We start from the raw sequence: 25,067 nt of genomic DNA on the forward strand, positions 1-25,067 counted from the left end.
GCCTTGCCCAGTAAGGAGGAATTAAGAGAAGCAGTCTGGCCACAGTCACTTTGCTGGCTGTGGTGAATTCTGTCCAGTCCAAACCTTCGAGTCTCCTTAGCACTGACGGGAAAACCGCCTACTAAAGCCACAGTAATGGCGACAGCCCCTCCCTCAACCAAACTTGGTCCTCCCAGGCAGACTCCAGACTGCTGTGCTGGCAGTGGGAATTTTAAGTCAGTGGTTCTTAGTTTGCGGGGCTCTGTGGGAGTGGGACCCACTGAGCAAGATCGCTTGGCTCCCTGGCTTCAACCCCCTTTCCAGAGGAGTGGACAGTTTTCCTGTCTCACTGGAGTTCCAGATGCCACAGGAGTATGAAAAAACTCCTGCAGCTCAGTGCCTGTCCAAAGAGCCACCCAGTTTTGTGCTTAAAACCCGGGGCCCTGGTGGTGTAGGCTCACAAGGTAATCTCCTGATCTGTGGATTGTAAAAATCCATGGGAAAAGCGTAGCACCCAGGGTAGGTAGCACAGGACCTCACCGCTTCCCTAGGCTGGGGGAAGAGGATCCCGGCTCCGTGCACTTCCCACATGAAGCGATGCAAAAACTAAGAAGACAAGGTTTAAACTACAAATGAAGTTAAAATCAAATGCTCTTAAAACTGTCTGGCAATAACCATGTTCAATTAAGCAACCTTAAAACTAAACATAGCTTGGGTCATCAAATTTTAGGGGTCAAAGATGCTTAGGTATTACTCAGTACTATCCTCTCATTTTATGTAAGAGGATGACCGTAAGTGGTTAAGGAAATTGTTCAAGCTCCTGTAACTAGATAAAATTACAGCACCTAGAAAAATATCTAAAGTTTTCTGATACCCAGTCTAGTGTTCCTTTAAACTATTTTGGCTTTTTTCCACAACCACTGCAAATACAGACTAAAATACATTATTAAAGGAGTTTAAATTATATTAATAAAATTTTCCAAATTCCTTTTTCACAAAGAAATGTTTCTATAGCTCTGTGTTCTTTATTTGATATTAACATTTAATAATTTCTTCTAAAATTTAAAATCAAAGATTCATCCTAAAAGAAAACAAATAAGATGAATTATGCTTTCATTAGCATTTAATAAATCTTCTCTATTGTGACAAAAAGGTGGAGTGATATCATATAAACAAATTGTTATGATCAAAATGCTTATACAACTCCTCCAAAACCAATGAAAACATAACCACAAAAACCATAATACTGCTCAGGCAAAGTAAATTATAGTACTGTCAAATGGTTTGGGGTAGGCTATCCAAAAAAGTAACTATGAAATAACAAAATAAAATCACTACAACAACTGTCAGATGAAAAACAGTTTTTGATTGATATTATGAAACAGCACTCATTTGATATTTTATTCCCCAATAGTTGTCAGTAACAACAACAGTCTGAAGGCAAGCTTATGCATTTGATTTGGAGATACTACTCAGCCAATTAAACTTGAAATGCTATCAACATGTCCTTAAAATACAACAGGAGTGTGAAGTATCATGTGAGGGAACAGCTTTAAGTAAATACAACAAAATACTTTCTCTTTCAATACATAGAATGATCTCAGTATGTTCCAGGAAGTAAATGATCACAGTTCTATTTGAAAAATTTACATGTGAAGACAAGTTAAAAAAAAAAAGTTGCAGTAGCAGCAGCAATAGAGACAGAAATATTGGCTCCATCTGAAAAAGGCACTTGGTTCTGATACTTCGGAATTAGTATTATCTGGAACAAAAAAGAAGCAAAGTAGTAAAAGAAATGGTGAAAAGGCAGAATGTTTTAGCTTAAAATGTGTAAAGAGAATGAACTTCTCAAATCCCCAAAAGAGTTTTTGTTTATGCTTCATAAATTAGAAGCTCTCTTAAACAAATTGGTAACAATGACTTGTTCACTTTGGTAGAATACTGTAGGTGATAAATTTTACATAAGTTGATATGAATCCTTCAAAATAAATTAAATATTACCAATTTAATAGTTTCACATGTCTGTTTTACAGATAAAGAATTTTTGAAGACTCAAAAGAGTCACAGTATAGGCAAGTAATTTTATATAAATTTCAATGGTGTTCAAACTGGACATATAACCATTTCTTATACTTCCCTATTACTGAGGAAAAAAGTCTGTTTTAAAAGCCTACTGATAATTGTATTGAGACCATAAGTAAAATTTTCAACTTGAAGTTTACTTATTTTACTAATACATTTTCATTGAGTTCAGGGAACACAACTTATAGGGTACATTAAAATGTAACCTTTAAACTTTCCAATGTAAAACATCACTTCCTGGACAGAGATAGTACTCCAAGAACTATCAATCACTGTTAAGAAGAATATACACTCAACATTCTTAATTAGTGTTGATGCACTCTTCTCTATGCCCTCATCTGTCATGAAGATTGTTTAAAAATCTGAGTTATTAGTCTTTATTTGCAAAAGGATCTGGTTAACATCTTTAAGAGCAGAAATCATTCATCCATCCACTCTATACTGGAGCATGATAATTCCCACCCCTAATACAAGTTACCGATAACCACCACCCCTCCACTAACTAAAAAGCTATAAATCAGGAAGAGGGCAGCTTCTATGCAACCCCTGTTAATTCTGTTTATAATCTATCCAACTGAGAATGTTAGCTAGTCAGGGGAGAAACTAGCTGATGGATCAGATAGTATAAAGGCATAATGGATTAAAGATAGAAAATAACAAAATGACAAATTAAAATGCCATGTGGTTATAAAACATTGAACTTAAAATTAATCTTTTTAAAAAGTTAATATTCCTGAATTTCCATTTCATTACAATTATACCCTTGCCTGAAACACTGAAAGAAAAATTAAAACTGTAATTCATTACAGATTATGATTTTTTTAATTAAACACAAAAAAATTGTAAATAAAAAGTCAAAAGCTTAGATTCCTAACATATATGTAAAAGCCACAAGTTAGGATTTAAGAAGCAAACTTCCTAAATCTTTCATATTTATTTAACCTGAAATTATAACATAAAATCTGTGAAATTTTATTTCAAAGATGATCTAGTATAAAACTATGACGTATTTCCCAAGACACTGCCTCTGACATTACTCATCAGGGTGGAATTCAATAGGCCACTTGGCCCTGAAGGCCATCTAATGGATTCCCTATATCTACATATGTATTTTCCTCATTAAAAAAAAAATCATTTTCCCTGAATAACACATCCAGGGCCATAAACACTTATAATTCCAACAGTATTCATGAAAAGGCTTTTATTCATTCATTCGGTATTAGTTCAAGCACTGTTGTAAGTGATGAGGTCCTTAGCTTTCTGAGTTTAGATTTTAGTGGTGAAATACAGACAAGAAGCAATATATCGGATGACAATAAGAATATGCAGATAACTGAAACTTTATGGCTTGACAAACAGGAAGACTGGATGGCTCCTTGAAAAGGAAACTTTAAAAAAATGATACTGAAGGTGAGATGTGAATGACAAAATTGAGCTAGCCAAAAGCAAAGACAACAGGGAAAATCATTTCAAGCATAAGAAATTCTAAGTATGATACAAATGAACTTGGAATGTTTTGGGAACAGAAAAAAAAGAAATAAACATGCCTTGCACTTATAGTGGACAAAGAAGCATGTGGAAGATGAAGTCTGAGTAGTAGGTAAGGGCTCAATCCCCTAACATTGGTAAATTTGGGTAAGGAGTTTGGATTTCATTTGATGTAATCCAACCAAAGAGTCTTAAGCAGAAAAGTCTTATAATTTGAACTGCAATTTGGGAACAGAACTGTAGGAAAGCAAACCTAGGAGCAGGAAGACCACTTAGGAAGCTAGTACTGTGGTTTATATGAGAGGTAATAGTGTACATTAGGCCATGGCCAGGTTTACCTACGATAAGCCCTTAGGTGGACATAAATTTAAAAAATCTCTAGGCTCTACAGTGTAGGCTCTTATCAAGTGAGAGTGCCCCAATGCTGGAAGAGCAAGAAGGCCAAAGCCAGCAAGCCTGGTATTAGGCCTGGTAGATCTGGCTCCCTGCCTTGCAGAAGTTGTCTAATATGAAAATATAACTGTTTTTGGGTGCTTATGTGGCTGGATCTGTAGCTTTTCAGACATCTCACACCACATAGAGTTCAAGAGATTGTTAAATTTCAGCCAAACTTCTGTGATATGCACAGAATAAATCAATAACTAACCCTCTTACCCATTGTGAAATTTACCTACCAGAAATTTACTTTTTACCTCACTAAAATAAAATCATGGCCTTCGATGGAGATTTGAACATAACTGTATTTATTTTTTTCCAATATTTTAAATTGAGGAATAATAATTGTACATATTAATGGTGATGTTGCTCTCTATATATAATGTATACTGATCAGATCAGTGTAATTAGCATATCCATCATCTCAAACATTTATCATTTCTTTGTGTTAGAAACAATCAATATCCCCCTTCCTTTTTTTTTTTTTTTTTTTTTTTTGAGACGGAGTCTCCCTCTGTCGCCCAGGCTGGAGTGTGCAGTGGCGCGATCTCAGCTCACCGCAAGCTCCGCCTCCCAGGTTCACGCCATTCTCCTGCCTCAGCCTCCTGAGTAGCTGGGGCTACAGGTGCCTGCCACCACGCCAGCTAATTTTTTGTATTTCTTTTTAGTAGAGATGGGCTTTCACTGTGTTAGCCAGGATGGTCTCGATCTCCTGACCTTGTGATCCGCCCACCTTGGCCTCCCACAATATCCTCCTTCTAACTACTTGAAATCATACAATATATTATTGTTAAGTATAGTCTTCCTACAGTGGTCTAGAACACTAGAGCTTATTACTCTTATCTAGCTATAATTTTGTATCCTTTAACAAATCTCTTCCTAACCCTTACTTTCCCCTACCCTCCCCAGCCTCTAGTATGATATATTTGTGACTTCTATAAGATCAACTATTTTTAGCTTCCATATGTAAGTGAGAACATGTGGTGTTTAACACTCTGTGCCTGACTTACTTCACTTAACATAATGTCCTCCAGCTCCATTCCTGTTGCCACAAATGACAGGATTGCATTCTTTTTTTTTTTTTTTTTTTTTTTTGAGGCAGAGTCTAGCTCTGTCGCCCAGGCTGGAGGGCAGTGGCACAATCTCGGCTCACAGCAAGCTCCGCCTCCCGGGTTCACGCCATTCTCCTGCCTCAGCCTCCTGAGTAGCTGGGACTACAGGAGCCCGCTACCGCGCCCAGCTAATTTTTTGTATTTTTAGTAGAGACGGGGTTTCACCGTGGTCTCGATCTCCTGACGTTGTGATCCGCCCGCCTCGGCCTCCCAAAGTGCTGGGATTACAGGCGTGAGCCACGGCGCCCGGCCTGCATTCTTTTTTATGGCTGAAAAGTATTCCATTTTGCAAATATACCACATTTCTTTATCCATTCATCTGCTGTTGAAAATCTAGGTTGATTCCATATTATTAATAGTGCTGCAATAAAAATGGGGGTACAGATGTCTCTTCGATACACTGATTTCCTTTCCTTTGGATAAATAATCAGCAGTGGGATTGCGGAACCATACAGTAGTTCTATTTGTAGTTTTTGGAAGAACATCCATACTGCTTACATTCCCACTAACAGCGTATAAAGAGTTCTTTTCCTTTACATTCTCATCACCATTTGTTATTTCTTTTGTATTTTTGGTAAGAGCCATCCTAACTGGGGTTAGATGATACCTGATTGTGGTTTTGATTTGTATTTCCCTGATGATTAGTGATGTAGGAACATTTTTTTTCATGTATTTGTTGATCATTTCTATGTCTTCTTTTGAGAAATGTCTGTTCAGATCATTTGCCCATTTTTTAAATTGGATTAGGTTTTTGGGGTGGTTTTTTTGTTTGTCTTTGTTTTGTTTTCGTTTTTTGTTGTTGAGATGTCTGCATTCCTTGTATAATTTGGTTATTAATCCCCTGTTGGATGAATAGTTCACAAATTTTTTTCCCAATTTGTAGATTACTTTTTCACTCAGTTGGTTGTTTCCTTTGTCATTCAGAAGTTTTTAAATTTGCAATAATCCCACTTGCTTACTTTTGCTTTTGTTGCCTATGCTGGTGGGATCTTACTCATAAAATCTTTTCCCAGACAAATATCCTGAAGTGTTTTCTCTTTGTTTCCTCTAGTAGTTTTAGTTTCACATCTTGCATTTAGGTTTTTGATACATTTTTAGTTGATTTTATATTTATTGTGTTTGTATAGGGTGAGGGGTGAAGGTCTAGTCTTGTTATTTCACATATGGATATCCAATTTTCCCAGCACCATTTATTGAAGAGAGTGTCCTTTCCCCACTGAGTGTTCTTGAACATTTGTTAAAAGTCAATTCGCTGTGAATATGTGAATCTATTTCTGTATTCTCTATTTCATTTCGTTGGTCTATATGTCTGTTTTAATGCCAGTACTGTGCCACTTTGCTTACTACTGCTTTGTAGTATGTTTTCGACTCTAGCAGCAGATCTTCAGCTTACTTGCTTGATTTCTTTATTAAGCTCAAAACTGTGTATAGTTGTTCACTGGAGTCTTTAATGATCCTTTTTAGTCCTATGGTATCTATTGTGACATCTCCTTTTTCATTTCTGATTTTATTTATTTGAGACTTCCCTTTTATCTTAGTCTATCTAATGGTTTGTTGATTATATCTTTAAAAAAAAAAACTTTTTCTTTTGTTGAACTTCTTGTTTTTTTAGTATCAGTTTCATTTACATCTGCTTTGATCTTTATTATTTCTTTCCTTCTACTAGTTTTGGGTTTGGTTTGTCCTTGCATTCTATTTCCTTGAGATTCACTGCAGTTTATTTGAAATCCTTCCAGCTTTTTGATGTAGGCATTTATTAATATACACTTGCCTCTTAGTATTGCTTTTGCTGTGTCCCATAACTTTTTGTATGTTGTGTTTCTACTTTCATTTCTTTCAAGAATTTTTTAAATTTCCTTTTTAATTTATTCCTTCACCCACTGGTCATTCGGAATACTGTTCAATTTCCAGTTATTTGTATAGTTTTGAATGTTCATCTACTATTGATTTCTAGTTTTATTCCACATAGTCAGATAAGATACTTGATATGATTTCAAAGTTTTTAAATTTTTGGACACTTATTTTATACCCTAATACATGGCTCAATCCTTGAGAAAGTTCCCAGTGCTGATGAAAAGGTTTATTATGTAGTTGTTGGGTAGGTGAAATGTTCTGTAAATGTCTGTTAGGTGCAGTTTGGTCTATCATGCAATTTAAATCCAATGTTTCTTTGTTGGTTTTCTGTTTAGGTGATCTTTCCAATGCTGAGAGTAGGGTGCTGAAGTCAACTACTATTACTGTATTGGAGTCTATCTCTACCTTTAGATTTAATAATATTTGCTTTATATATTTGAGTGTTCCGATATCAAGTATGTATATATTTACAATTGCTATGTTCTCTTGCTGAATTGATCCTTTTATTACTATATGATGTCCTCCTTTGCCTGTTTGTGCGGCTTTTGACTTGAAGTCTGTTTTGTCTGATTTATGTATAGCTACTCCTGATTGCTTTTGGTTTCTGTTTGCATGGAGTATCTTTTTCCATCCTTTCACTTTCAGTCTATGTGTATCTTTAAGTTTCTGGTAGGCAGCATATAGTTGGGTCTTGTTTTGTTTATTTGTCTTAACATATTAAATAAGTCTATCTTTTAAATGAGAAACATAATGAGTTTAAATTCAAAGTTATTATTTACAGGTGAAGACTTATACCTGTCATTTTATTGACTGCTTTCTGGTTGTTCTGTATACCCTTTGTTCCTTACTTCCTTGTGGCTTATTCTTATAGTTGAATGATTTTCTGTTGTAATAAAATTTCTTTCTTTCTCTTTTTCCTCTGTGTATTGGCTCTAGCAGCAAGTTTTATAGTTTCACATATTCTCATGATGGTGGTTACTGTCTTTGAACTTTCAGATGTAAGAGTACCTTGAACATTTTTTGTAAGGCCAGTCCAGTGATGATGAATTCTCTCAGTTATTGCTTGTCTAAAAAGGATAGCTTTGCTGGGTATAATATTCTAATATTCTTGGCTGACAGGCTTTTTTTTTTTTCTTTCAGAACTTTCAATAGGTAACTCTATTCTCTCCTGGTCTGTAAGGTTTCTGCTGAAAAATCCACAGTTAGTCCACTGGTAATTCCCTTATATGTGACTTGACACTATTCTTTGCTGTTTTTAGAATTCTCTTTGACTTCTGACAATTTGGCTATAATGCGCCTTGAAGAGGACCTCTTTGGGTTAAATCTACTTTGGGTTCTTTGAGTTTCCTAGATGTGGATGTTCATCTGTCTTTCAAGATTAAGAAGATTTCAGCTATTCTTTCAATAAATAAGTTTCCTACAACTTTTCCCTTCTCTTTCCTTCTGGAACTTCCATAATATAATTATTTGTTCACTTAATAATCCTATATTATTTTGCCCCTATAGGTTTTCCTCATTTTTTTTTCCTTTTTTATTTATTTATTTTTGTCTGTGTTATTTCAAAAAGCTTGTCTTCAAGTTGCAGAATTCTTTTTTCTCCTTGGTCTGAATCTGTTGTTGGACCTTCTGATAGTATTTTTTATTTCATTAATTAAATTCTTCAGCTCTAAGATTTCTGATTGGTTCTTGGTTATATCCATCTCTCTGTTGAATTCCTCATTCATATAATGAATTATTTTCCTGATTTTGTTGAATTTTCTATCTATATTCTCTTGTATCTCACTGACTTTCCTTAATATTATTATTCTGAATTCCACTTCTGGTGTTTTGTATATTTTCTTATGATTAAAGTCTGTTACTAGAGTACCATTATATTCCTTTAAAGGTGTCATTTCCTTGCTTTTTCATGTTTAATGTGTCCCTATGCTGATTTCTAGGCATCTGGTAGAAGAATCACCTCTTCTAATTCTAGGGAGTATGATAAGAGACTTATAAAGATGGGCCCTGGGTGTCAGTTCAGTGAAGGTGCACTGGGTGTGTTTCTGGTTGGACACAGTAGTGTTTGTCTATGCAGTTTCTTCAGTTGTAATCCACACTCATGACATTTATGAGTGGCTCAGTGGTCAAGGCTGAGAGAGTATGTGGCAGTGACGGTACAACTTTGCCATGGGTGGGCTTGCTGGGCTGTTTCTCAGGTCAGGGTGCATGCATGCATATGGTAACTTGTCCAATTTAGGGTCTGGTTTGCAGCCTGTTATTCTGGCTGGGGGCACAGGTGCACAGCTGCTAGGCCAGCCTGGGGGAGTGCCTGCCAAGGGCTGTTTCTAAGGTCTAGTACATGGCTACACAGCTTCTCAGCTGGCCTGGGCGTGTGTCTGCTGGAGGCAGCCCACAGGGCTATTTCTCAGGCCTGGAACAGGTGCACACAGCTGCTCGGCTGGCCTAGGGGCATTTCTGCCAGAGGTGGTCTGCAGGGTTGTTTCTCAGACCCAGAATATCGATGGCTAGCCTGGGAGGGTATTTGGTAGGGGCAGCCTATGGGGCTGTTTCTCAGACCTAAGACAAGGATGCACAGCTGCTAGGTCAGCCTGGGGATATATTTGCCATGGGCAGCCTATGGGGCTGTTTCTCAGACAGGGGATGCAGACACACAAATGTTCGGTCAGCCTGGGACTGTGTCTGCCAGAAGTCACCCAATGGGCTGTTTCTCAGGCCCTGGGCACAGACACACAGCCACTCTACCAGCCTGAGGGTGTGTAAGCCCCTCAGTGGTTAAAGGATCTCTCCTGCTCAGGGAAGGGTACACAGCAGTTTGTCTGGCTCAAGGGCAGGTTTGCCCTGGGAGGACTGCCGGACTTTTCCTCTTGTTTGAGTGTGGGCAGTAGAGAATGGTTTCCCTGCTGCGCAGGACCACAGTCACAGCCAATCATGGGCCCAGGCTCTGAGCAGCTGAAGCTGTGGTGTTCAGCCACCCATCTGGACTTGGTGGAATGAAGATGGAGTCCCAGTGCTGGAGAGGTCCAAAGGCTAATGATACCCAGAAGAGTGCACACTCCAGAGATGGCTCTGGTCTCAAGATGGCACCATGCTGCAGCAGCTTGACTCACAAGGGGTGGGTGGGGAGTGAGGAATGCACACCTTGTACTCCTAATCTGGAGCAAGGCAGTTGTGTGAATTCCTAGGAGCTCTCCAAATTAGAGTCAGGGTTTGCAAGAACTGTGGGATTCTCCTGTAGTAAGGAATGTAGATGTTTGTGGTAGCAACGGGGACTAGTAGGAATCTTCTGCTTACCTTTTCCCCACAAGGGGAAGCCTCTCCTGTTTGTGGACCAATCCGACCTGGAAAGGGGAGACGGAGCTGCAGAGGCTGGGTGTCTCCACACTGCCCTTCTGGGCTTCCATTCACCAAGTGCCAGGTTCTCTATTCAGTCATCTTGCTAAAGCTCTCTTGCTAAAGTCCATAAGTGTATTTATTAATCTCAACAACCAGATAGAGCAAAACAAAGACTTTTTTTTTAATTTGAAGATGGCAGAGAATAAGATTAAGATCTAGTTGGCAGGTTCCCATCACTCCTTAAAGACTTTCTTTGTCTCAACCTTTCAGCAAATTAACAACGGCTAGCTTAATACACATAGCAGACCCTCAAAAATGTTCAATGAAAGAATGGCCCTAACCAACACATAATATAAGAACTATCAATCTCTGGTGGGGTGGGGTAGGGGAGAACAGAAATAAGATGGTAATAAGGAAATTCTCTAATAAACATTTTCTCCAGGAAAGTTTCACAGAACATGAATTTTAGCTCTACTAATTTGCAATTTGTGATAAATCAAGTTGAAGCTATCTATGCTCAGTACTTTTAAAAGGCCATTATGATTAATAAACTAATTCATAGTTACTGGGCACTTACTATGCAAAAGACCACAAGCGCAGTGCTTTTCACACATTATCTCATTTAATCTTTAAATCAACTTTATCCAACATAAACTATTACCCTGATTTCCAGATGCGGGAAACTGAGGCATAAAGACATAAAGTAACTTGTATGATGTCACACTGCTCTTCTGTGAAGAAAATGGGCTTGTAAGCAAAGTCTGTCTAAATCCAAAGCTCTATGACCTCAATATTTCATTTAATACTTAAACAGTAAAACAAAATAACACTAATTAGCATCTGATAGCCTTTAAAAACGGAACACAGAAAACTTCATTTTAATAAATGTTAATTTTTAAGAATTATATATTGACATAATGTACTAGTTGCCAATCGTTCTTTCACTTCATTAAAAGAAGCCTCTTCCTCTATTTGCCATTTCATTAACCTACTCTAGTTACTCTGGATATTTAACCATAAAATTTAACTTTTCATAAAAATGAGTCCATAATTCATCTTTGTATCAGAATATCCTCTATCCTCAGCCCAAATTTCTGAAGGTTTAATGTATTTTAATAAAAAGCAAATAATCTTGTAACGTGTATGGAGATGTGTATTCACCCTCTCTTTTTCTCTCCCTCCTTCTACTAACTAAAAGCTGGCTACTGCTACCAGTATCTCCACAGCCTACACATTTCTTTTCAACATAGGCATTCTATCTAAGTTGTAAAGAAAGGTACACAATGATAAATTTTAAAACCACATTTAGGAAGAAGATGACTATGTTTATGTAATGAGGATAATAATCCAGCTTCACATGTCTTCCCATCACATCTCTTGCTTTGCTTTTAACCAGTGTGAAAAATCTTTGTTAATTGTATTGCTTTTTAATATAATTATATCCCCCACAAAAGAAAATAAGTACATACTACTATACCATACCAACATAACATTAATTTGGAAATAGAAATCATAATATATTCAGGAGACTTAGGGTTAAAGCCCTAATAGGTTTAACTGCAGAAGGATCTTTCATTACATGATCACATGAAATTGGGTCAGTGACAGATTATGTAGTAAATAATATTCAGGAAAATATTTATCTATAATCGCTTTATCTTACATATATAACATTCTGTGTGACTGCATATACTGATATATAATCTCATTCTGAAAGAGTATATTATAAATACATACAAAAAAGGGGTTATAGCTATGCCAAAAGTAAAAAAAAAAAAAAAAAAAAAAAAAAAGTCTTGTCTTTTATGCTATTAAATCTCCAACATAACATTGCATCAATTTCTTGCATAAATTCAAATAACTTGTACAAATATTTGTTTTTAAAACCTGGGCATGCCACCCACCACCAGTCCAGTCCAATAGCCCATCTACTCTAACAGCCTGTCTTTGACAGTGACCAACAGTGGATGCCTCACAGGACAGCATACACATAACATAATGTATATAATTATGCATCACTACACCATTATCCCAAGTGGTAGTTAGATTATATCCTGAAAAAAATTAAAACAAATTATAACCCCTCTCCCACAGACACTCTATAATTTCTCATAAGGTAATGTGAAGCCTCCTTTATAAAGCACATACTTAACCATAATATAAGCCAACGCTTTGTATGACAACTAAAATGAGAAGCTGAACCCAGAAATAGAACTTAAGCTCATCAAAACATGATTTGTCAAAGGGGGATTTTCATTGAAATGAAAAGCATCTGATTCGCTCAATTAAAAAGAATCATTTGCAAAACAGATGAGCAAAATTTAACTAAAGGTTTTTAAAAGCAAACTACAATTTCTACCCAAGCCATAACATTTCATGATATGTAACACTATTTTCCAGAGCATATGGTAATGCCTGTATTTTTAACTCCTCAGAGAAATGACATTCACACCTGTGTCATCATGGTTTTAAATTAAGCTTGAACTTATTAAATGCTCATCCAGTGTGCAAAGCCACATAATGCAGAAATCTTGGTTTGGTCTTTCAGGAAGCACTGCTTCCTAAACAATTACAGAGAAAAAAAAATGTACTACATTTTTTAAGACCTTTGGAAAAGATAATTCTCTTGGTAATGTATGTAGGTATTGATTTAACAACCCTTGTAGTCAGGAAATAATACCTAACCTAAATTCTCCATGGTAAAATTTGAAGTAATTTTCTCTTTTTCTGACCTCAAATAAGTTGGGAAACATCGAGTCATACAATATTTCACATACATTCATGTGTTGCATAACAACGTTTCTATCAACAATGGGCCACATATATGATGGTGGTCCCATAAGATTGTAATGGAGCTTTTATACCATATTTTTACTGTACCTTTTCTATGCTTACACACATAAATACTCACTATTGTGTTATAACTGCCTACAGTATGGTAACATGCTATACAAGTTTGTAGCCTAGGAGCAATAGGCTGTGCCATATAGCTTAGGTGTGTAGTTGGCCATACCATATAGGTTTGTGTAAATACACTCTATGTGATGGTAAATATTCAGTGTCAACTTGATTGGCGTGAAGGATGCAAAGTATTGTTCCTGGGTCTGTCACTAAGGGTGTTGCCAAAGGAGATTAACATTCGAGTCAGTGGACTGGGAGAGGCAGACGCACCCTCAATCTAGGTGGGCGCTCTAATCAACTGCCAGCATGGCTAGAATAAAGCAAATTTGCTGAGTCTTCCAGCCTCCATCTTTCTCCTATGCTGGATGCTTCCTGCCCTTGAACATGAAACTCCAAGTTCTTTGGCTTTTGGACTTTTGGACTTACACTGGTGGTTTGCCAGAGGCTCTCAGCCTTCAGCCAGACTGAAGGCTGCACTGTCGGCTTCCCTACTTTTGAGGTTTTGGGACTCGGACTGATCCACTACTGCTTTCCTTGCACTTCAACTTGCAGATGGCCTATCGTGGGACTTTACCTTGTGATCATGTGAGTCAATTCTCCTTAATAAACTCCCTTTCATATATATATATATATCCTATTAGTTCCGTCCCTCTAGAGAACCCTAATATATACTCTATAATGTTCACACAATGAAACTGTCTAACAATACATTTCTTAGAACATATCCTGTTGTTAAACAACACATGACTATATTTGAAAACCTCGCCGGGCGCGGTGGCTCAAGCCTGTAATCCCAGCACTTTGGGAGGCCGAGACGGGCGGATCATGAGGTCAGGAGATCGAGACCATCCTGGCTAACCCGGTGAAACTCCGTCTCTACTAAAAAATACAAAAAAACTAGCTGGGCGAGGTGGCGGGCGCCTGTAGTCCCAGCTACTCCGGAGGCTGAGGCAGGAGAATGGCGTGAACCCGGGAGGCGGAGCTTGCAGTGAGCTGAGATCCGGCCACTGCACTCCAGCCTGGGCGACAGAGCGAGACTCCGTCTCAAAAAAAAAAAAAAAAAAAAAAAAAAAGAAAACCTTTATTAATGTCTCTTTTTCTAAGTCACTGCATTGCAGAACTAGGAACCAAAAAACAGTCATGTATTGAGTTCAGTTTTATAATTTTTCTCTGCTATCTATCATAGCCCAAGAGACTGGTCTCAAAATTACTAGCAAACCCGTAGTTTTTACCAAGAACTTCTTTTCTCCCTAATACACTCTTCCTCAAAAAAAAAAAAAAATTATATTTCAGAACAAACCCGAAAATGTAAAAGAGGAAGTTTATAAGAGACAGGAGCAAGAAACAATGCATATAAAATTCCAATGTAGACACTTCTTTCTTACCTAAAATAGGGGATCATTTAATGAAATGTATTGCTCAAAACCTCTGGGACAGAGCTGAAACTGCAATGCAATATCATAAAATCTGCAGCTGTGTTGCTGTTCTTAATAGTCCATGTTGCTTTCTTAGACCACAGGAAGCCAAAACACACACTGTCAGACCTAAACTTACCTTCACAGGAATTGACCAAAGCAGTGGAGCCGTTATGATAGACCATGCAGCAAAACGGTTATTGAAAAGATTGTACACACTCTTAGGAATTTTCTACTCAAATAATTTGCTCACTCTAGAAAAGCTGTTTCCAAATATCAAATCTTTCTTTGTAGGAATTAAAACTACAGGATAGGCAAATGTCTCAATAAGTCCTCTGTTTGGGCTGCCATAACAAATGACATAGACTATGGCCTAAACCACAAACATTATTTCTCAAACTTCTGGTAACTAAAGTCCAAGATCAAGGTACTGACAGATTCAGGATTCAGTGAGGGCATTCTTCCTGGTACGCAGTCAGCTTCTTGCCTATCTTCACATGGCAGAAAGAATTATTCTCTCTCTTGTGTCTCTTATGAAGGCATTAATCCCATTCTCTTTTTTAATTAAATAGAGACAAGGGTCTCACCATGTTGGCCAGGTTTGTCCCAAACTCTTGGCCTCAAGCAATCCCCCTGCCTTGGCCTCCCAAAGTGCTGGGACTACAAGCATTAGCCACTGCACCCTGCCAGATGTCATTCTTAAGGGCTCCACTCTCATGACCTAATTATCTCCCAAAAACGCCACTTTTAGACACCATCATTTTGGGGATTAGGTCTTCGACATATATATTGGGGGTGAGGGGTGACACAAACATTCTGTCCACAACAGCAAGTAAACCGTACCATACATAAATAAGCAGTAATAACTTACTTTTATTGCCTACCAAGGCAACCAGTGGCTGAGTTTCTGACTCCTCGCTCACTTTCTTCACCACAGTATACCAATCTTCTAAATTCTCAAAGCTTTGATAATTTGTAATATCATATACCAAGAGGACTCCCTGTCACAAAAGAGTTACAAAATATCTGTAAAGTACTATTTGGTGAAAAAAATCTTAATGAATACTTGAGTAATGCTTCAGATATGTCAAAATGGATGTAAAAATACAAATGTGTATTATATATAAACTTATATAAAATGTGTTTTATATATAAACTTCCATTTAAATTGCTTACTAGCAGATTGATAATAGTGACTGTTTTCATTCAAGACAAATCCAGCAACTAAGATGCAATGCAAGCTAAAACATAATTTTATCAAAATTGTAAGCAGTCTTCCAATAAGATATCTGGAATATGCTTGGTAAGTTACAGTAAATATAAGAAAATCATATCAAAGAAGTAGAAAAGGCTACAACATCTACAATCCTACCTCTCACTTTCATGAGGTCAAACATTAAAACTTTTCAATAAATATTCATCTGCTGCTACTCTTTTTAAACATTTTCAAAAACAAAGATTCCATGATATCCCTTGATAGACAATTTCAGTGTTTAATACAATTTTCTTTAAATGAAATGTCGATTTCCTCTTTTAGTCCACTGTGCATTTGGAGAACCTGAGAGCATCTTTCTTAAACTAACCATTCATATACTTGAAGATAGTTAAGTAACTCCTCTACCATCTCCTTTCCAGAGTAAACAAACTCAGTTCCTTAAACTTGCCTCAAAGGGCCTATTTTTCTATCCCTTTAATCATAGCTGCTGATTCTTCCCAGGACACACTACATATAGTTTTTTGACATCCTCTTTAAAATGAGCAATGTAAAACTGGACATAATACTGTAATAAGAGTCTGAGCAATGCCAAATATAACAGAAGGATTGCTTCCTGCCTCTTATATATCATATTCCTTTTAATTTATCTCATTATTTTGTGTGGGAAGGAGAAGTATATATGCACACAAAAATAACAGTACCACATTCCTGATTCTCATCCAGTTTGTGGTCAAACACTTAATACAAAGCTCTACATACAGTATAAGCCTGAACCCTAATGGCATTTATGTCGACTTCTTAGGTTATAACAGTAGTAATCAACTACTTCTGTGCACCTACTGTATACCAGACACACGTCAAGGTCTTCTCATTAATACTCACACCAATCATGAAAGGCTGGTATTATGATTTCCATTTTAAATAATAAACAGAGGTTAAAATAACCAACGTCATACTGATAGGTAAGTGATGGAGCCAGGTTGAACCAAAGACTAAATAATTAAAAACATTTGTCTGTCAACTAAACTCCAAGTATTGTGCTGGATTCTACAGATGTAAGTTCCAAACCATAAGGAACTCACAGTCTGGCAGCAAAACTAAACACATAAATAAGTACAGAACACAGAAGTCATAACTAGTGAGACACTGGTAAATATTAATCAATTGGCTTGGGGTTCAGGGCCCAGCAGGGGTGAGTTTGCCATAATGTTTGCCAATTTTCATGGTGTAAATGCTAGCCTGTGGTCATTTTTAAGCTATCAATATGACACCCACTGAACAGAGTTGGGGAGGTCACCAATATAAAACATTTCCACCATATAGATATAGCAGATGTAAACAACCTCGAGAACACAGATAACAGAAATACATAGCAAAATAATTAGTGATAGAGATTAGGCATATAAATACCTTTGTTTTAATACAATGTGTGACTTTATATGTAATTTTTCATTGTAAAAGTTTTTAATAACTGGCTCACAAAAACTGCTAAAAATTTAACAATTAACTCTCTGAAGCTAGAGCAAGCCAGCCCTAGCATACTTCTGTTATGACCTTCCAGGATTATTATTCTCTTTTATTAAACCATATTGGCCCCCAAGTTACCTAGCTTCTCCATGTCTCAGGTTTCTTATCTCTAAAATTCGATATTTGAGTTAGATGGTCTCTAAGATCCCTTTCGCTTTAAATATTCTATAATATGCAAAATCACTCATCGGGTTCATTTTGGTCACTTGAACATCTATTTCTGTCTGTCTTCCAAGATGGTTTGAAATAATGCCCAACATAGAATTATCTAAAACAAACAGTATCTCACTTTTCTTATTAAGAATAAAGCCCCAGAACTAATATCTGAAGATTAATCTTCAATCTACTGGCTCCATGACATGGCTCCAACTGCCATGGGTGATATCATACATTATTTGTTGAAAAGAGCTCTACACTGGAACTCAGGTTGCTGTTGGATTCCAGTCCTGGTCCCATCTATTGATCTTGGGCAACACTTGTTACCTCACTTTTAAAACACCTGATATGCCTACATTATAAAGCGAAATGATAAAAGTACTTGTTTTAAAATTAACATACCACATGCAATTGTAGATTTTTTTTTTTTGTTATCAACTAAGTGAAGAAGAATCACATTTTTATGGCAACTTTGAGGTAGGTTTTAAACTCACAAATAAAGCCTGGACCTCTGCCTCTTACGACCTTTTGAACCCTTTTGATTAATATACGAAAACCTTTATCCAAACATGGGACAATACCTGAATATGGTAAAATATATGCAAATAAAACATGGCCACCATCTACTGATATTCAGTACAGGATGAGAGCTATGGAACAAAAATATTAAAAACTGTTCTTCTAGACCACAAATTGGTAAATATGGCCATGGGTCAAATCTGGCCCACACTGTGTATCTGTAGATAAACTTTTACTGAAATATGGTCACAATCATTTGTTTAAGTATTATCAGTGGCTGCTTTTGTGCTACAACTGCAGAGCTGAGTGGCTACAACAGAGACAACATGGCCTGCAAAGCATAAAATATTTACTATCTAGCTCTTTTCAGGAAAAATCTGCCAATCTCTGATCTAGACATATGTGTCCCAACATTTTTCAGTTGGTGATTCCTAGAAATCTTTCAGGATTCACAAAAAATATAGAAGGATAAACTCCTGTTCACTCACCTAGCTATCTAGCAACACAAACATCTCCTTGTTCATATTCTCAGTACCATTTATAATGTAAAAAGTATTATTTTTCCTTGTTCTTGCCATCATAACTAGTACCACTGTGGTGAAATTCTGAAATGAAAAAATGAGAAAACTAAAAATGTTAAAATATAAAAGGAATTATAGGACCTTCAATTTCAACTCTGACATGTAAAAAAAAAACTTGGAAGTCATCACTCCTGTCCTTACAATAAGAAAAAGGCAGAACAAACAGAAAAAATCAGTGACTTTCCTTGGATTCATCAGAAAACTGATATTACAAGGCAAATCATCACCCTGAAATCTGGAAAGACAAACAAATCCAAAAAGTTACAGCCAAGATCTGCCTACCTGGAGTAGCAGCCTCTAGAAATAGTAGTGATAATTCTGACAAACTGCTGGAGGCTGACTGAGGTCTAGCTTAGGAGTGAGCAACTCCTAGAGGGCCCCTCAGTCTTAGGGGCTACCTCCACACTTGCATGGATATACGACCAGATTCCAGATATCCCACCAGATTATCAGTAAAGAAACAAGAAAGACCCTCTCAAGGCTCTGGCATGAAGAGGGGAGAAAAGTAACCATTGTGAAATATGCCCAGAGCATTATCCACAAAAAAGGCAAACTCTCCGGAAGAAATGGCTTAATCAGAACATTGTATTCCATCTGGAAAGAGAAGTTCCCAACTCCAGCCTCCCGTAGCCAGTCTGTCTCATCTAACCGGGAGGAGAAAGAAACACGAGTGAAGGTCACAGTACCGAAATACAAGCTCACTAAAGACTAAAAGTTTATCATAAAAATATAGCATGCTTCTCCTCCCTCATACTTTACCACACCACCACCAGGGCACCAACATCTGAAAGAGCTGCAAGACAGATTTCACCTAAAGAGTTTCTGGAGATACCAAAAAAGACTGTGAGGCAAAAACAAGGATACTAGAGGAATCAATGCCTCTGGCACCCACAGCTAAAGTAAATATGAAATACAGCACAACATAAAACCTCACACCAAGTCTATTTACCTGAATCTTATTACTCAGTATACCATGTCCAGCTTTCAATATAAAATTACAAGGAATTTCAAAAGGTAATTTGAAGACAGAAACCAAGCATCAAAACCAAACTATGATATGAAACAGATTTTGTAATTACTAGACAGGCAATTTTAAGTAACTATGACTAATGTGTTGAGGGTTCAAAAGGAAAAAGAAAACATTATGCAAGCACAGATAGGGATAATAAAACAAGGGATAATAAAAACAAAATGCTAGATATCAAAAACACTGTAACAGAAATAAAGAATGCCATTGTTGGGTACATTGTTGGACACAGCATAGGAAAAAAAATCAGTGAACTTAAAGACAGGATAATAGAAACTTCTACAACTGAAATGCAAAAAGAACAAAACAATGTATAAAACAGAACACCAAAGAACAGTGGGACAGTCCGAAGTGGTGCATCACACACACAGCTGAAGTATCAGAAGAAGACAGAATCAAGTTTAGGGAGTATTTGAAGTAACAGTCACCAAGAAATTGCCAAAATTAATTAGACACCAAACCACATATTTAAGAATCTCAGAGAACACCAATTTGCATAAATACCAAAAACTCTATATCTAGGCATATATTCAAATTGCTCAAAAGAAAAAAAAATGAGAAATCTTGAAAGAAGCTAGAAGAATAGGGAAAATATCCATAAATGAAAAAGCAGAAAAATTACAGAGAACACCTCATCAGAAACCATGCGAATAAGAAGAGAACGAAGTGAAATCAGCAAATGTAAAAGAACAGAAATTATAACAAACTGTCTCTCAAACCACAGTGTAATCAAATTAGAACTTGGGATTAAGAAACTCACTCAAAACCGCTCAACTACATGGAAACTGAACAACCTGCTCCTGAATGACTATTGGGTATGTAACGAAATGAAGGCAGAAATAATGACGTTCTTTGAAACCAATGAGAACAAAGACACAACATAACAGAATCTCTGGGACACATTTAAAGCAGTGTATAGAGGGAAACTTATAGCACTAAATGCCCACAAGAGAAAGCAGGAAAGATGTAAAACTGACACCCTAACATCACAATTAAAAGACCTAGAGAAGCAAGAGCAAACACATTCAAAAGCTAGCAGAAGCCAAGAAATAACTAAGATTAGAGCAGAACTAAAGGAGATAGAGACACAAAAAACCGTTCAAAACATCAGTGAATCCAGGAGCTGGTTTTTTGAAAAGATCAACAAAATTGATAGACTGCTAGCAAGACTAATAAAGAAGACAGAAGAATCAAATAGATCCAATAAAAAATGATAAAGGAGTTATCACTACCAATCCCACAGAAATACAAACTACCATCAGAGAATACTATAAATGCCTCTAGGCAAATAAACTAGAAAATCTACAAGAAATGGATAAATTCCAGGACACATACACCCTCCCAAGACTAAACCAGGAAGAAGCTGAATCCCTGAATAGACCAATAGCAGGCTCTGAAATTGAGGCAATAATAAATAGCCTACCAACAAAAAATGTTCAGGACCAGATGGATTCACAGATGAATTCTACCAGAGGTACAAGGAGGAGCTGGTACCATTCCTTCTGAAACTATTCCAATTGATAAAAAAGAGGGAATCCTCCCTAACTCATTTTATGAGGCCAGCATCATCCTGACACCAAAGCTTCGCAGAGACACAACAAAAAAAGACAATTTTAGACCAATATCCCTGATGAACATCGATGCAAAAATCAATAAAATACTAGTAAACCGAATCCAGCAGCACATCAAAAAGCTTACCGACCCATGATCAAGTGGGCTTCATCTCTGGGATGCAAGGCTGGTTCAACATACACAAATCAATAAACGTAATCCAGCATATAAACAGAACCAAAGACAAAAACCACATGATTATCTCAATAGATGCAGAAAAGGCCTTTGACAAAATTCAACAGCCCTTCATGCTAAAAACTCACAATAAATCAGGTATTGATGGGACGTATCTCAAAATAATTAGAGCTATTTTTGACAAACCCACAGCCAATATCATACTGAATGGGCAAAAACTGGAAGCATTCCCCTTGAAAACTGGCACAAGACAGGGATGTCCTCTCTCACCACTTCTATTCAACATAGTGTTGGAAGTTCTGGCCAGGGAAATCAGACAGGAGAAAGAAATAAAGGGTATTCAATTAGGAGAAGAGGAAGTCAAATTGTCCCTGTTTGCAGATGACATGATTGTATATTTAGAAAACTCCATTGTCTCAGCCCAAAATCTCCTTAAGCTGATAAGCAACTTCAGCAAAGTCTCAGGATGCAAAATCAATGTGCAAAAATCACAAGCATTCCTACACACTAACAACAGACAAACAGAGAGCCAAATCATCAGTGAACTCCCATTCACAACTGCTTCAAAGAGAATAAAATACCCAGGAATACAACTTACAAAGGATGTGAAGGAATTCTTCAAGGAGAACTACAAACCACTGCTTAATGAAATAAAAGAGAACACAAACAAATGGAAGAACATTCCATGCTCATGGATAGGAAGAATCAGTATCGTGAAAATGGCCATACTGCCCAAGGTAATTTACAGATTCAATGAAATCCCCATCAAGCTACCAAGGACTTTCTTCACAGAATTGGAAAACACTACTTTAAAGTTCATATGGAACCAAAAAAGAGCCCGCATTGCCAAGACAATCCCAAGCCAAAAGAACAAAGCTGGAGGCATCACACTACCTGACTTCAAACTATACTACAAGGCCACAGTAACCAAAACAGCAGGATACTGGTACCAAAACAGAGTTATAGACCAATGGAACAGAACAGAGCCCTCAGAAATAATACCATGCATCTACCAACCATATGATCTTTGACATACCTGACAAAAACAAGAAATGGGGAAAGGATTCCCTATTTAATAAATGGTGCTGGGGAAACTGGCTAGCCATATGTAGAAAGTTGAAACTGGATCCCTTCCTTACACCTTATACAAAAATTAATTCAAGATGGATTAAAGACTTAAATGTTAGACCTAAAACCATAAAAACCCTAGAAGAAGACCTAGCCAATACCATTCAGGACATAGGCATGGGCAAGGACTTCATGTCTAAAACGCCAAAAGCAATGGCAACAAAAGCCAGAATTGACAAATGGGATCTAATTAAACTAAAGAGCTTCTGCACAGCAAAAGAAACTACCGTCAGAGTGAACAGGCAACCTACAGAATGGGAGAAGACTTTTGCAATCTACCCATCTGACAAAGGGCTAATATCCAGAATCTACAAAGAACTTAAATAAATCTACAAGAAAAAAAAATCAAACAACCCCATCAAAAAGTGGGCAAAGGATATAAACAGACACTTCTCAAAAGAAAACATTTATGCAGCCAACAGACACATGGAAAAATGCTCATCATCACTAGCCATCAGAGAAATGCAAATCAAAACCACAATTAGATACCATCTCACAGCAGTTAGAATGGTGATCACTAAAAAGTCAGGAAACAACAGGTGCTGGAGAGGATGTGGAGAAACAGGAACACTTTTACACTGTTGGTGGACTGCAAACTAGTTCAACCACTGTGGAAGACAGTGTGGCAATTCCTCAAGGATCTAGAACTAGAAATACCATTTGACCCAGCCATTCCATTACTGGGTATATACCCAAAGTATTATAAATCATCCTGCCATAAAGACACATGCACACATACGTTTATTGCGGCACTATTCACAATAGCAAAGATTTGGAACCAACCCAAATGCCCATCAATTATAGACTGGATTAAGAAAATGTGGCACATATACACCATGGAATACCATGCAGCCATAAAATGGATGAGTTCATGTTCTTTGTAGGGACATGGATGAAGCTCAAAACCATCATTCTCAGCAAACTATCACAAGGACAGAAAACCAAACACCGCATGTTCTCACCCATAAGTGGGAATTGAACAATGAGAATGCTTGGACACATGAAGAGGAACATCACACACCGAGGCCTGTTGTCAGGTGGGAGGAGTGGGGAGGGATAGCATCAGGAGATATACCTAATGTAAATGACGAGTTAATGGGTGCAGCACACCAACATCACACATGTATACATATGTAACAAACCTGCACATTGTGCACATGTACCCTAGAACTTAAAGCATAATAATTTTAAAAAAAATACTGGCAGAAAATTAAAATTAAAAAAAAAAACTGCCTAGAATTCTATACCCCTCAAAATTATCATAAGTAAAGGAGAAATAAAGATCTTCTCAGAAAAACAAAAATAGACCATTCATTGTCAGCAAACCTGCTCTGAAGGAAACATTAAAAGAGGTTCTTCAGGGAGAGGGAAAATGATATGGGTCAGAAACTAAACTCTACATAGGAAAAAATGAGTAGCATGGAAAAAACTCAAATAACCAAGGCAATCATGAGCACAAACACATAAGAAAAACAAAGCTGCAGGCATCCCACTACTTGATTTGAAACTATATTACAAAGCTATATTAATTATAGCAGCACGGTACTGGCAAAAAATAGACACACTGACCAACATAACATAATAAGAGAGTCCAGAAATGAGCCATACATGTACAGTCAATTGATTTTCAACAACAGAGCTAGAAACACACAATGGAAAAAGGACAGCCTCTTCAATAAATGGTTTTCGGAAAACTAGATATCCACATGCAGAACAATATCTCACAACATATACAAAAATCAACTCGAAATTGAGTAAAGATTTCAAAGACCAGAAACTACAAAATTACTACAAGAAAATTTAGGGGGGAAAACTACAAAATATTGGTCTGGGCAATAATTTTTTGAATTTCACTCCAAAACCACAGGCAACAAAAGCAATAGCCAATACGGGAAAACTAAAAAGCTTCTGTGCAGCAAAGGAGGAAAAAATTAACAGTGTGCAGAGACAACCTACAAATTAAAATATTTTCAAGTCATACATCCAAGAAGGGGTTAACATCCAAACTATACCAGGAACTCAAACAACTCCATAGCAAGAAAACAAAAAACTAAATTTAAAAATTGGCAAGAGACCTGTAAAGACATTACTCAGAAGACAAATGACTAACAGATACATTTTTTAAATACTGAACATCACCAGAGAAATGCAAATTAAAAGCAAAAAAATTATCCTCTTACACCTGTCAGAATGGCTATTGGCTATTATCAAAAAGATGAAAGATAACAAGTATCAGCGAGGATATAGAGAAAAGGGACCTCTGTACACTCTCAGTGAAAATGTAAAGAAGAATAGCCATTATGGGAAACTGTGTGGAGGTTCCTCAAAAAAAACTAAGAATATGATCCAGCAATCCTACTTCTGTGTATTTACCCAAAGATTTGAAATCAGTTTGTCAAAGAGGTTTTTGCACTCCCATGTTTGTTGCAGCACTGTCACAATAGCCAAGCTATGTAATCAACCTAAGTGTCCATTAACAAATGAATGGATAAAGAAAATGGAGTATATATGCATAATGGAATACTATAAGCCTCAAAAAAAGAAAAGTCTCTCACTTGCAACAGCATG

At 37.0% G+C, this 25,067-nt stretch overlaps 1 protein-coding gene across 3 annotated transcripts in view; it reads right to left on the reverse strand.

The window, feature by feature from the left end:
• RAB28 (RAB28, member RAS oncogene family) overlaps window positions 1-25,067 on the reverse strand; it is a 119,748-nt gene that overhangs the window by 77,278 nt on the left and 17,403 nt on the right. For 2 of the 3 annotated variants that reach the window (XM_005554490.4, XM_065544788.1), the window contains exon 4: window positions 15,471-15,600. In XM_005554490.4, the coding sequence (XP_005554547.3) occupies window positions 15,471-15,600 (130 nt within the window). Of the gene's footprint in view, window positions 1-967; window positions 1,742-15,470; window positions 15,601-25,067 lie in introns of those variants that run through there. The other variant, XM_074040928.1, reaches the window with a different exon arrangement.

Source organism: Macaca fascicularis, chromosome 5 (assembly GCF_037993035.2).
Source record: "Macaca fascicularis isolate 582-1 chromosome 5, T2T-MFA8v1.1".
In the NCBI taxonomy this organism is placed as follows: Eukaryota; Metazoa; Chordata; class Mammalia; order Primates; family Cercopithecidae; genus Macaca; species Macaca fascicularis.